The 12,614-nt window shown below is 41.7% G+C and overlaps 1 protein-coding gene across 4 annotated transcripts in view; it reads left to right on the top strand.

Annotated features, from left to right (window-relative positions):
- Positions 1 to 12,614, top strand: part of TTC7A (tetratricopeptide repeat domain 7A) — a 171,622-nt gene that overhangs the window by 120,759 nt on the left and 38,249 nt on the right. For all 4 annotated transcript variants that reach the window (XM_017811687.1, XM_017811688.1, XM_017811691.1 and 1 more), the window contains one exon: positions 2,606 to 2,740. In XM_017811687.1, the coding sequence (XP_017667176.1) occupies positions 2,606 to 2,740 (135 nt within the window). The remainder of the gene's footprint in view (positions 1 to 2,605; positions 2,741 to 12,614) is intronic.

Below are 12,614 nucleotides of genomic sequence, written 5' to 3' on the forward strand. Positions count from 1 at the left end.
AGGACTGGAATGCCAAAGGCTGTTAAATGCAAAGAGCCTCTGCTGTAAATCTCTGAGTAACTTGTGTTCTTATTTTTATGGTTGTGCAGAAGCCCACTGCACGGGGCAAGATCAGTCTCAATGTCAAATTTCCCTCTTAGGCTAACGAAAAGGAGAAAAGGAGCAGCTAACTTGTGTTCCTTTGTGTGCAATTAGCTCACTGTGATATTCCTGTAAAGCCTGCTTTGTGAGGGAAGGATGCTTTAGTCGATCCTAAGTGGATCTACTTAGGCAGTGTGAGAACCTCTTCAAAATGCATAAAGGTGCCTTACAGTGACATAGTTTTCTTGGATTGACTTGCAAGGAAAAGAGGATTTCCCTGAGCTCTGGGAGGATGTGAATAAAACACCAGCCCATATGCCCACCCCATGCAAAGAGCCCAGCATCATGTATGGGTGCTTGCAAGAAACACAGCTCTAGAAAGCCTCTCTGGAAGAGGGCAGTCTTGGCAGAAAAATATGATTCTGAAAGTTGCTTTCAAAGCATGCTAACATTATCAGGAGTGCTAATATAAGAATCTGGTTAGGCTGACAGCACAATCCCCAAAGCACACGTAATTTTTTCCATGTTTGCCAATCTAGAAGGCAAGAGGTCTGCCCTAATTTCAAAGTCCTCCTAATAACATCACTGGCTTGTTCATGTGTCCATTTTCTTGTCTCTGCACTTCAGAGAAGCTGTCTGTGTTTTTGGATGGCTGGGAGTAAATGGTAGTTTTCCCTGTGTCAAACAGCTGTAGTCTGACTTGAATTTTTGGGAGTTTTGGTGGAATTTCTCCCAGGTGGGGGTAGGGATGAGGGAGAAGACTAAGCAGGCAGGGCAGGGGGAGGAATCTCGTGCAATGGAACAGGCTGAAGATGGATCTGTTAAATAAACTGTTAAATATAACGAATTCTCCCTGCAAAGCTGAGTGGCTTTTACCCTACTGCTGAAGTCGTAATTGCTACATTACTGCACTGTCATCTCTCGCAACATTAGATCAGGAGGAGCATTAGTAAAGGAATGTCTTTGAAAATATGTAGGAATTTTAGAAATGCAGCTAGGAAGAGCACATTTGCATTTTCCAAGGGAGCTGTGGGAGTGTCCTGCCCTTGCTTGCGGGACTGTTTTGACGTTCTCCTGTTTAAAATGAATGACATTAGTTAGCGGTGAGATAATGGGACAAGTATTTCCTGGAGCAGTTTTGGGCTTGTGGTCTCTCCCAAGCCATGACACTCTTGCTGCGGGTTTGGTAGAAGCTGCAGCCATGTCCTGCCTTGCAATGCAAAGGTGTCTTGGCACAGGAGCATGAGGTGAAAAAGTGCCTCCCCTCATGCCTGGCAGGAGGCTGGGTCCCTGCTCAGCATCCAGAGTGGCGAGGGCCAGGAGACCATGGCTGGGGGATCACACTGCTGTGCCTGCCAGCACCCTGGCCCGGGGTGATGTGTCAGTCTGCTGGTCAGGATGTGTGGTTTGGCAATCCCCTCTTCAGCACACTTCAGCGGGAAAAGCTGCTGTCTCTCTCAGAGAGAGCATTTAATGCATAGGCCTTGTGACAGGTTTTTTGCTCTTCTCTCCCTTTCCTTGCCCAGAGCCATCTCAGCTTCCCCAAGTACCTGTTTCTGGGCTTTGCTGCTTCCTCAGGGTGTCTGCAGTGAGTGAACGCGGGATTTGAACTCCGTGATCTTGTGGTCTGTGAGGTCAACATGTAAGGATTGATTCAAGAGTAATGCTAATTAGCACAAGTGTTTCAGTCACAGCAGCTCTCCAGAGAAGAGCTTATCAACCTTAAGTCACATTAAATCTATGTATATTAAAATATTTATTTCTCAAAGCTTTACAAAGTCAACTCTGAAATCTCATTTTGTAGCTTCTTATTTTGCTATCATCCTCTTGGTACCCCTGTAAGAGATCAGTTCACCAGTATAATCCTGCTTGCTGTACTGGAGAGCATGGTCTCCGCCCATGCACTCCTTCTGGGAGTAGCTTTTGATGTGATGTTTTGTCCCAGAGATGTGGGCGCCAAATACTTTATTCTTGCGTAAATGTTACAGTGCATACTAAAGGTTAATGTAGTCAAAGCTCTGAACTCTCTGCCCCCTAAGGTTAAATGAAAAACCACATTGCCTCTAAATCAGTAGAACAATATTGATGTCCCTTGAAACGTGTGTGCTGTGTGAATGGAGCTAAACTACCTTGTAATGCTGTACTAAGTTTTTACATTAGTGGGGCACATTTTGGAATTGTATGGTGACTGTGCTTATAAAATGGATTATTAAAAGGTATTTGTGGGAAATATTTGATGGTAGACTTCTGCTTCCCAAATGAGCAAAATATGGTTGCTTCCTTAATGAATGCTAAGCAGACCTTTATAAAATTACTGTCTGTCTCTTAATTTGCTTATTTGAGCTGCAGCCCTTGGGTAATTTAGCAGGGTTTTTTCAGTAAATTAACCTTTTATAAAACATAGTTCTCCAGTTGGTCATGCCAGAATTCAGTAGAGCTCTTATTATATTGTGTGAAGGATCGGACCTGCTGCCTTACTGAGTCAAAGAAATATCCTTTTTGTTCTTGTTTTGTTGGTCCGTAGGGTCACAACGAGCCTCTTCCCTTGCTGCATCGAGACTGGAACAGGCCATGTCTGAAATAACTATGCAGAGCAGCACAATGAAGCAGGGACCTATGCAACTGTGGACAACTCTTGAACAAATTTGGCTACAAGCTGGTAAGTCCTGAACCACCTGTGGTTCCTTTTTCCCTCCAGTGGTGAATAAGATGATGTAAGTATTAACCAAGTAGTTGAAACTATAAGTTGAAAATCACTTTATTCCAGCAGAAAATCAGCTTATCTATCCCAGATGGTTTTTGAAATACCACTTATTTGATTCTGACAACAAAATACTATAGTAGTATGATTTTTCAGCTCACCTCTGTTTTTCCAAAACACACAGAAAACTTCAGTCATCACTACAATATGCTTTTTAAAAAAAGAGGTTAGGTAGTTCATTAACAAATGGTAGTTGATAGGGACAATTATTTTCATTTGCTTTTTCCTACATGCTTCCCTGTAATAAGACTGGGTAAACCATGTATTAAATGGGATTTAGGCTGGGAACTTTGCACTCTTTGCTGTGGCTTAAGTGAAAATTTTTAAAAAGAGCAAGTCTTTCGCTTCACTCACTCTTTGACTCTTTGAATCTCCCAAGGGCTTGTAGGTAGGTTGCTTATCAGTTTGAGACACTAGTGCAGAGATGCTACAGTAGAGCACATAAAGGGAAAAGAGAACAGTGAGAAGAGACCCTGCCCAGAGGCCATCTCCAAACTTTTAGAAGGGTTTCATGTAGGACATTTGATGAGGAACAGAGCTGCCCAACACGTTCTGCCGTTTGCATTCCGGGGTTTTGGAACTGATAGAAGAAGTTCTGACCCTGCAATTTTGTTCTTATGAGACGCAGTTTTTCTTCCATAACTGGGCCCACAGTTGTGAGTCTGAAATTACCTTTGAGTGCTGTGGTTGCTTATTAGATGTCTCACCATTTGCAATGAAGAAAAAAAAGCAGGGCCCCCTGGAACCTTGCTGATAATTTCTTATTCTTTATGCAGGAGAACCTTTCAAATTCTCCTTTAGCTAACTTATGCAATTGACAGTTCTCAAACAAAACCTGGCAGTCTCACCGTACTTCTCAGCAAAGATTTTTTGTAGCTGTTTTTATGGGCTATTTCCTACCAACTGAACTTTAATTCTAGAACAAAATATGTGCCATTGTTTTTATTACAATTTGACTAATGTTGAAGAACAAAAGAAGTCACCTTATGGAATGCATCATACTTTAAGGTAATCACATATGGTCACTTTTATGACTCGTGTGCATGTAAATGTCAGTCATGTGCTGTGGGCTTCAAAATCACCAGCAAGCTTTTGCTTTAGTCAGTTTATACTCCTGATTTAAGGCTGCAGAGAAGGCTGGTGGGGAGCAAAATAGATGGAGGTTATTGTGATGAGAAGTCAGATGTCCGTTGTCCATCACCCTGCAAATAGCTCTAGGCAGTTTACATTTTCGATACTGTCTAAAAAGACAAAAAGCAATAAAGACCTAGTGCTTGCTGTGACCTAGCTGTGAATTGCCGTGATTGCTTTTCTGTGTGAATAGAGTGCCTTTCTCAAAGGTGTTAATTAATTCATTTAGATAGAATTTATTTTTATAGGCTGTAACTTTTCTGTCCTATCATTTTTTAAATCTTTGTTTTGCTTCATGCTTACTTGTAGCTGGACTTGAATCAGGATTGATATTTTCAAAACACACACTGTGACTGCTTTGTAATTTCATTACTGAAGTCAGTTATTGTTATGGATGCAGCTTAATGAGCTCTTGGTGAGGTACTGGCCATTCTCTTTGCACAGTAGTGTGGAAGTTGCTGCATTCTGGTATCCTGAGGGACAAAGAGAGAAGCAGATATTTTGGGCATACTCTCTATGGAGAAGGGCATTGTGCCTGAATAATTAGAACTTCTTGAAAGTGGCTTGATCTTACACTGGGCTTAGTGAATGTAACAGTCCAGAAGGGTATCACTGACCTTCAGTACTAGAATCTTTTCCATTTGGAAGGAGGGGAAAGGAGAAACAAGTATACTTGTAAGAAGGTAATAACTTCCAGAATAGAGATATTTCATAAACAACAAATTAAACAGAAATGCGTGGCTAATGGCAGTTGAGGTAGTCACATGCTTTTGCATTACAGGTTACCCCAAAATTAACAGCTGTGGAAAGCAACAGGCTATTAGTGTAATATTCTGATGGCTGCATACAGAGTCTCTTCATATTCATGGAAGAGCTGCATCAGTATGCTGTAGATTTTTATCAGGTTTAGCTTGCACTTGTCCTTTTTCAATCGATGACTCATCTTGTGACTCCAGGCAAGTTGCCTAACTTTTTCATACCTCAGTGTCCTATCTCTAAAGGGAAAAAATGTTAGTCTGCCTTTGGGAAATGACTTGTGTGTTGTTGTTTTTGTTGTCATTAACACTTTGACCTTTTTAGCATGACTCATAAATCTTTAGATAAAATTATTACAATTTCCTAACCTCATACTACAGTAAATTTATAACAAAGCATCCATCCTTTTCAGACACTAACAGGACGCAGCTGGCTGAGTCTCTGTATGAGGGGATGGATTTAGAGTGCCAAGTTGCAATCTTGTCTGGGTTCCATTAGAGCCATTGCAGTTGCAATGCCCCTTTGTATCCCAGGACATGAAAACTGATGGTGGCAACCAACTGATCCTGTAGAGCTTTCTGCACTGATATAGGAAAGAGGCACGCAGAACCAGCTATCCCACAGCTATGGGAGGTTGTTCTTACAACCTTCCAGCAGCCAGGACAGGCCACAAAATCAGCACATATACTTGTGAAAGGGAGTGTTGTTGGTGGTTATACAGGGGAATCCTTACTGGATCATCCTCCACCTGCAGCTGCAATACAAGTTCCTGCCTTGTACAGAAACATCCTCAGTCCCTCCAAGCTGGAGAGCCCTTGTTCCCTAATGAGTTTCACAATTAGCTCATGAGAACATGTGTGCTCCTTTAGCAGTGGCTGAAGGCAAGGCTGTGAACCCTATGCAAATAGTTAATCTCTTTTGTGCTGTGATAAAGGTACTTACACTGCACGTAAGAGGGCAGAAACTTAGTGGTTTTATCTATAACTTTTCTGGGTTTATGACCAGCGCAGTTATGTAGGAAAGATAATAAAGCAGCAGCTTTGGATATGCAGCTGCTAAGTCCAAATGTGCTGCACTGTAACAGATGCTATACCTTGTCTTTCCCTGTAGCAATGCCTAGTGATCTTCTGCAAGATAGTTTTTTGTAGCTTCGTGTAAACACCAAAGAGCTGCTTGATGGATCTGTGATCTCTAGAAAGTCATTTTCTCTTTCATGCATGAAAATAAAACTGTGAATTCTCACTGTTAATCCTCTGTCCAACTATCTCTTATAGGACCACCTGGGAGTGCAGTCATGTGCAGCAGGGAACTTAAAACATTACTTTTGTGGCCTTCCATAGCTTCCTGTTTTTCCTGCAGGCAGTCACAGTTAGCTTTGGAAGAGTATGAGGTATGCTGTCCCCAAGGACTAGAGAGGTGGTCTATCCCTGCAGCAGGCGTATTAATAGGCATACTCCATTTTCAAGTGTTCTGCAGCAAAGATTGTTAACACAGCTTGTCTGGTCCTTTTTAACAATAACCCCCCCTAGTTCTCCTGAAATGTAATGTAATGGCTTCTTAAAAAGAGTCATCTTGGAACACTTTAACATTTATAAGCCTAAACATTATTCTTGGCCCCAAGTCTGAGAAACAGCTCATTTCAGGGAGTACTTAGGAACGGTGCTACAGTGCACATGCTGCGATGGTGCAGCTCCAGGAGAGGTGGTCTTTATGTAATCAATATGCTCATTTCTCCTCTTTGTTCTACTTTTTGTAACTGAGAGCTTGAACGCAACTTCGAGAAGAGAGAATGAACTTCTGTAGCATTGGTAAAGCTTGTTAACTCCGCCCTCTTGCTGCAGGAAGAGCTGCAAGGGGAATCCTAGAGATTACTGGTGCTAATACTTTTTAAAATCCTGCCAGTACTCCTCCTTTTTGTTTAGAAAAGAGTCATGCTGTTTGGCTAAGGAAAATATACTTGAAATCGTTCAAATTTATGACCAACATTTACCTTCATTCGACGTTTTTATAAGATCAGTTTTGACCCAGAGAGCAAAGCATGTCAGTATTGAAAAGAAATAGTGTTAATAGTTCAAAGCTCTTTGGGTAACTGGAGTGATTCCTTATCTGAAGTACATGTGGTTATATTTCCAGGCAGTAATAACCATATGCTCTATTTACACAGAGCATTTTAGAATGCTGCAAGCCAGTTTTAATAAGAGTTCTGATATTCCAGCTTCCGTTACTATATTATTTTAAGCTTTACTTTTAACTACGATGTCCACTTTGTTTGTCTTTACTAGTACTTTATATCTGACAATTTAGCTTCTTGACTAACCCAATACTTTACCAAATATGGCCACTCACAGCAAAGTAGGTCTGGTAATTTGATCTAAGTTTGGCTAAATGCCTGCTAAGCTCAGCCTGTGAACCTCACCAGGTAGACCCTAAGGCTAATTTAAAGGAGCATTTAGAGAAAAATAATGGGGGCCTGGAGTGGGCTACCTGCTGTCTCAGTAACATGCTAAAGTTTACCCTAGGAAGAAAAAGATTATAACGAACATGCCACAAACAAGAAATGCGAAGAGAGGCAGTGCAGCACAGAACAGTGAGCTAATGGAAAAACATCTGCTCCCCCGAGCTATGTACAGCAGGAACTTTCTTTTTTCCCCTTCAGAAAACACTTGTGATTTATTTATTTTATTTGATGTGGGCCAGTTCCTGGGAAAAAGCTGTGTTAGAGGAGATGGGCTTTGTTCCACAAGAACAAGTCATTGGGGCCAGTGGGCTGGAATCTCCTACCCCAACTGGTCAACAGCCGCAGAGCTGGCATGCTGGCAGCAGCCAAGGGTGCAGCCAGGCCCTCCCCTGTGCCCCTCAGCTCACCCAGCATAGCTTGTGTTTGCACAGCTTGGGCATGGGCACTTAAACATTCTTCCTTCTCAAAGCTTTCCGTGATCCTAAGCCCCGGCAAGTTATTAGCTCTGATATTAAAGGTGTTTATCAGGTTTGGGAGACATCTTTATTGACATTGCTAGAGTAGGTGGATCAGATACTGTCCTGTAATGCAGCAGTGGTTGTTGAAGCAATTCTAAGATTTTTCTTTTTTTTTTTTAAGTGCTTTCAAATTTTAGAATTTTGGATGTAGAACTTCCCCATCCATGCTTGAGTTCTTGAGCTTCATAAATGCTGCTAATTTTTGTGTCTCTTTACAGTGACACAAAGCACTATGAAAAGCTGGAGCCCGGTGAGTGGGAGCAGGAGGGAGTCTTTTATTAGACACCTGTTACTGAGGAAAATAAAGGTGTGGCTCCTCTGCAGTATTTATGTAGTAGGATGGATTAGGAAAGCTTCACATTGGAGATAGAAATGGTAAAGTGAGCTGGTTTGGTCCCCTTTGAAATGCTATTAGTGAAGTTAAGAAGCCAGCAGTCATTCTGCTGAGCCTCCTAGTTTAGCAAGCTGTGTTCTAGGCTTTTCTGGTGGAGGCTAAAGTCACCAAGTTCCCCATTTCTCTTCATTTGAACATCCTCAAGGGGGGATACTAGGTTTTGATCTACACTCTCCACCTTGGTTTATTTTACTTTCTATCAACAATGAATTTAAAAAGTCAAAAGGATTCTTATAGCCTTATATCAGCACAGGGCATTTTGGATTGCCTCCTCCCTTCATGAGGCTTCTGGATGTTTCTCATTGCTGGGGGGGGACATGAAGCTTTGTGGACTGATAATGCTTTGACATAGACAAGCTTCAAAGAGCACATACTATTTCTTTAAATTTGGGACATGCAAACATTCATGTGTGTCTTGAACACTTGCTCGTGAAGGAAACAGGCAGCAGCTACCAATGCTTTTTATTAAGCATTCTGTGAATCCTTTGCCACGAGATGGAGAGGAACTTGTTACACTGCCAGTCGTACCCAGAGAGTGAGTGAGGGTACCAAATACTAGCATTTCCTCAGCTGCTCAGTAAGTTTGGACAAATGATGAAGTGTACTCAGTCATGAAGAAGGAGACAGGACATCTGTTCATAGGAATCCTAATAGGAATTTATACTTGACTGGGCTGAAATATGAAGGCTTAGAAGTCCTTTCTTTGGCAATAACCAGCAATGCATGTTTTGAGAGAGAGTGCAAAAGAGCCCAAAAAGTGCTCTTCCAACAGAAGCATTTTGATGTCATTCTTATTAATGGTGGCCTAGTTACCAGGAAGATGGTGGCTTACTTCTCCCTGCTGGGAAAGAGTGCACCAGTGAACCAGGCCCCATTTCACATAAAGGAACCAACTACCTTGTAATATTTCAAGTCACGTTTTGACTGTGCCATTTAGTACCGAAGGTAGCTTGTGGCAGTTCTGTGCTGCTTCCAAAAACTTTCACTCTCATGCTGCATTTGTAAATAAAGAAGCTTGGACATTTCAGGCCCTGTGAGACCCAAAGCTTGGGACTTTAAAGTGAGTCCCCAGACTTCACTTACCAGTTTGTATGCAAAGAGAGCCCTTGAGGATGTAAATCTATTGCCTCATTCAAAAGAGCAAGTGGCTGAGCTCAGGTGCATGGGAACACGTGACAGGTTTTGTACTTCATTTCTGTATCAAACATTTACATCAAATGAAATTATTGTAGTCAGGATACAGTTTGAGGAATCTTCTGTCTAAGCTGCCACAAATTGTCAAGCTACTGTATGTAGGGTGGTGTCATAGCATGGAACAATGACTAAACCTCACCTGCCAGAAAGGAAAGGCAGTGGGGGAACCCTTTGTCATGGTAATTTTCTGTAGTCACTGCTGAAGGCAGAGCTTCTCTCTGAGGAGTGGGTCTTTCCAACTAAGGGCTCCTGCAGTAAAGCTCCTGAAGGCAGATGATGTAGAACAGAATTCACCTTCCTACACATCCTCACAGATGCTCTCACTTTCTTAAGTATGAAGGGCTACTCCCCATTGTACCATCCTGCTGGGTATTTGGCTGTGTTACCCTGACCGTGTCACTATGCAGTAACATTTTTGGGGAGAGTAGGGTGCTGTAAATCTGGCAGGCACACACAACCAAGTGATGTGAAGCAGTCTTCTTTGTGGGAGTTAAGTGCAGCATCTTGGATAACACCAAATGTGATTCACAAGGAATGAAATTTTAACTCTCGGGTTGTTCACAGTGCAGAAAAACATTTCAAATCTGTTTGATTTTTTTTAGGCTAGAATTACAGTTGTTGCTGCAGTGTCAAGCACTGTCACTCTTGACACTGCTTTGAAACACTTAGGAAATGGGAAATAGAGTCAGTGTTCAAGGTGTGATGTTAAGCAGCTCTGTTTCTCAGACTAGCACTGTGATGCAGACATGACTAAATTACGCTGTTGTTATGCCTCTGATGGACTACCTAACAGAACTCTGCAAATAATTTATCTAGGAGACAAAATAAGGTGGCCGACTGTAGGAGACCCAGCTTTGTCAGTGTTCTGGAAATTGCTCTTGGTCTGTGTGTTTGTTACTGCTCTTTGCAGAGCAAGTAGATGATACACTTCTGGCAATTTTCACTTGATTGAGGATCTTCACTATAGATGAGCTTCTAGCAGAAATGGCTGGAAGAACTAGAAGCTCATGTTAGGAGCTAACAATAATCTGAGTGGAGATGTGTGCCACTCTCTGGGACTGGACCAGCATTAAAACTGGTGTAGCAAGTTTAGTTGCAAGTCAAGACAAAGGAGGCCGTAGCCATGAGAGGAGACAACAGTTGTTTGGAAGAACAGAAAAGTAGGCTGGACAGTACTAAAAGAGAGCACAGATGGGAAGCATAAAAGTGGATTTGAGAAAGGAATGAATCTAGGCTGGATTTTGAAGTTAGGTGGATAGTTGCTCATGGTCTCAGTGCAGGTGCAGGCTTCAATTGCGGAATGAAAGGAGATAGTACAAGATTCAAACTGTCTTTGCCCGGCCATGCAGTGCATTGTCTCAGTCCATACCTGTAGGTAGAAGTGCTGAAAGATTTCCTAATGTCATTCACACTCAGAGTTTCTAGCATTACTCCAGAGAGGCTAATAGAGGAGTGGTACTTCCAGAATCATCATCTCTCTGCTCAGTAGTATTCAGAGAGCTTTTGTTGGTACTTAGTTAAAAACAGAATGTAGATTTGTTTTAATTTTTATGAAGATGGTGTTAAGTGAGAGAGGCAAGGAAGCTTGGCTTTAGATTCAAAGCTTTGAAGAATGTCAGTACCAAGAACAATGTAGTCCAGCAATTGGAGGTTCATAAATGGTTTCCCTGAAGCATTGACCCTTTCACAGGATAAGAATTATAGATCTTTGGTAGCTGTGTCAGCCTAAGAAGATATCCTCTGCTTTGGAATGGAGCTGGGTGCCATGTCTCTATAATAGAACTTCCTCACAAGGGCTGCCAATTTTGTTAGGTGTTTATTTACTGCATAATTAGGTTATATAAGGAGATAGGCTGATGAATCCAGTGGTCAGGAAGCTGCTAACCCAGGTAGCACAAAACCAGGTGTTTCAGTACTTTCAGTACCACTGAGGGTATTACCATGAAAAATGTAATAGGTACTCTTTTTTGGGTTTGATTTCTGCCTCTAGCTATGTTTTTATTCCATGTTACATAAGCTTTATCTTGTTAATCTGTAAATAAAAGGAGTGTGTAATAGAAGTGAAAAATGAGTTTGCAGAAAACACATTTTAATGAAGGCTTAAACGACGTCCTTTAATGTCTATTTTTAGCTCGGTTGCTAAAAATTTTTGCACTCCTTTCCTTTCATAACTAAAAGGCACCCCTCTCATTCTTTTTTATGCAAATTAGACCTCCCACACCATTAAATCATTTTTATTGACTATTGAGCCTGCAAAGAAGTGGACTGAACTTTAATATGCTACATTACCATACCATAAAATACAATTTGTAGATCTTATTTAGATTCTGTGTTGCTGCACTTCCTCTAAATAATTGTTATTACTGAGGAAGATTTACAGGCACCATTGAAAGAATAAATACTCTCCATTCTGTATGCATTGAAACACCGGCTGTGCGTGATTTCACATCTAAACCCCTTTGCTCCCAGTTCTTTTCTGAAATGAAACAAGTCACATGATGCTGTTAGTTACTAATAGAGTTTTTAATATGGCAGTATCCAGAACTTCTGCTGACTTCAAACAGTGCCAGGATTTCACCCCTTCTTTTGTGCTGTTAAGTTTGCGCTAACTTTGCAAATGAAGTGTTCATCTTTAGGCAGTGATTGCCTCTTTGCACATCACCATCCTCATTAATGCCACATGCACAGCATCAGCTGCTATGCAGCACTTGGCAGGAAAATGCTGTGTTCCTTGGAAGTGCAAGGAAAATACTGTCCTCCCACAAATTTTTGCATAAGGCTGTGCAAATACTCAGCTTGACAAGGTACATGGCGTTGCTTTCTGTTATTATAGATAGCTGCAGCCTCTTGGAGCCAAGGGAAGGGATGCATGCAGAGATTTTATGATTAACCAGAGAGAAATGTATATGAGTCATTCCGAAAGAGTATAACTCTTATGAAGGAACTAATATTATGCTCATGTTGACAGCCTTGGAGAATGACATTTATCTGTAGCACAACCTAGGGATGGCCAAGGAATATTGGAGCAATGTCTCACCCTTCTTCTAGGAGGACCACCTCAGAAGTGGAAGGGTGTTCAGCCATGCGGTCACTTCAGTACAGAATTGTTTTTAGTGTGCCAATAGAAATGCTATCTGTGGTCCCAGTCTCATGTTAGATAGTCAAGGAGGAGCCTTTACATGGTCAGGCAGGACTGCCTTTGAGATGCTTTCCTGATCACCTCCTGCCAGTAAGCTTGATGTCATCATGCCAAGTCCCCACAGTCTTCTGGGTCTCCCAGTGTTTTGAAACTGGCAGAGTTTCTTAAATCTGTTTAAGAGA

This window comes from Lepidothrix coronata, unplaced genomic scaffold, assembly GCF_001604755.1.
Source record: "Lepidothrix coronata isolate B3197 unplaced genomic scaffold, Lepidothrix_coronata-1.0 Scaffold33, whole genome shotgun sequence".
Lineage (NCBI taxonomy): Eukaryota > Metazoa > Chordata > Aves > Passeriformes > Pipridae > Lepidothrix > Lepidothrix coronata.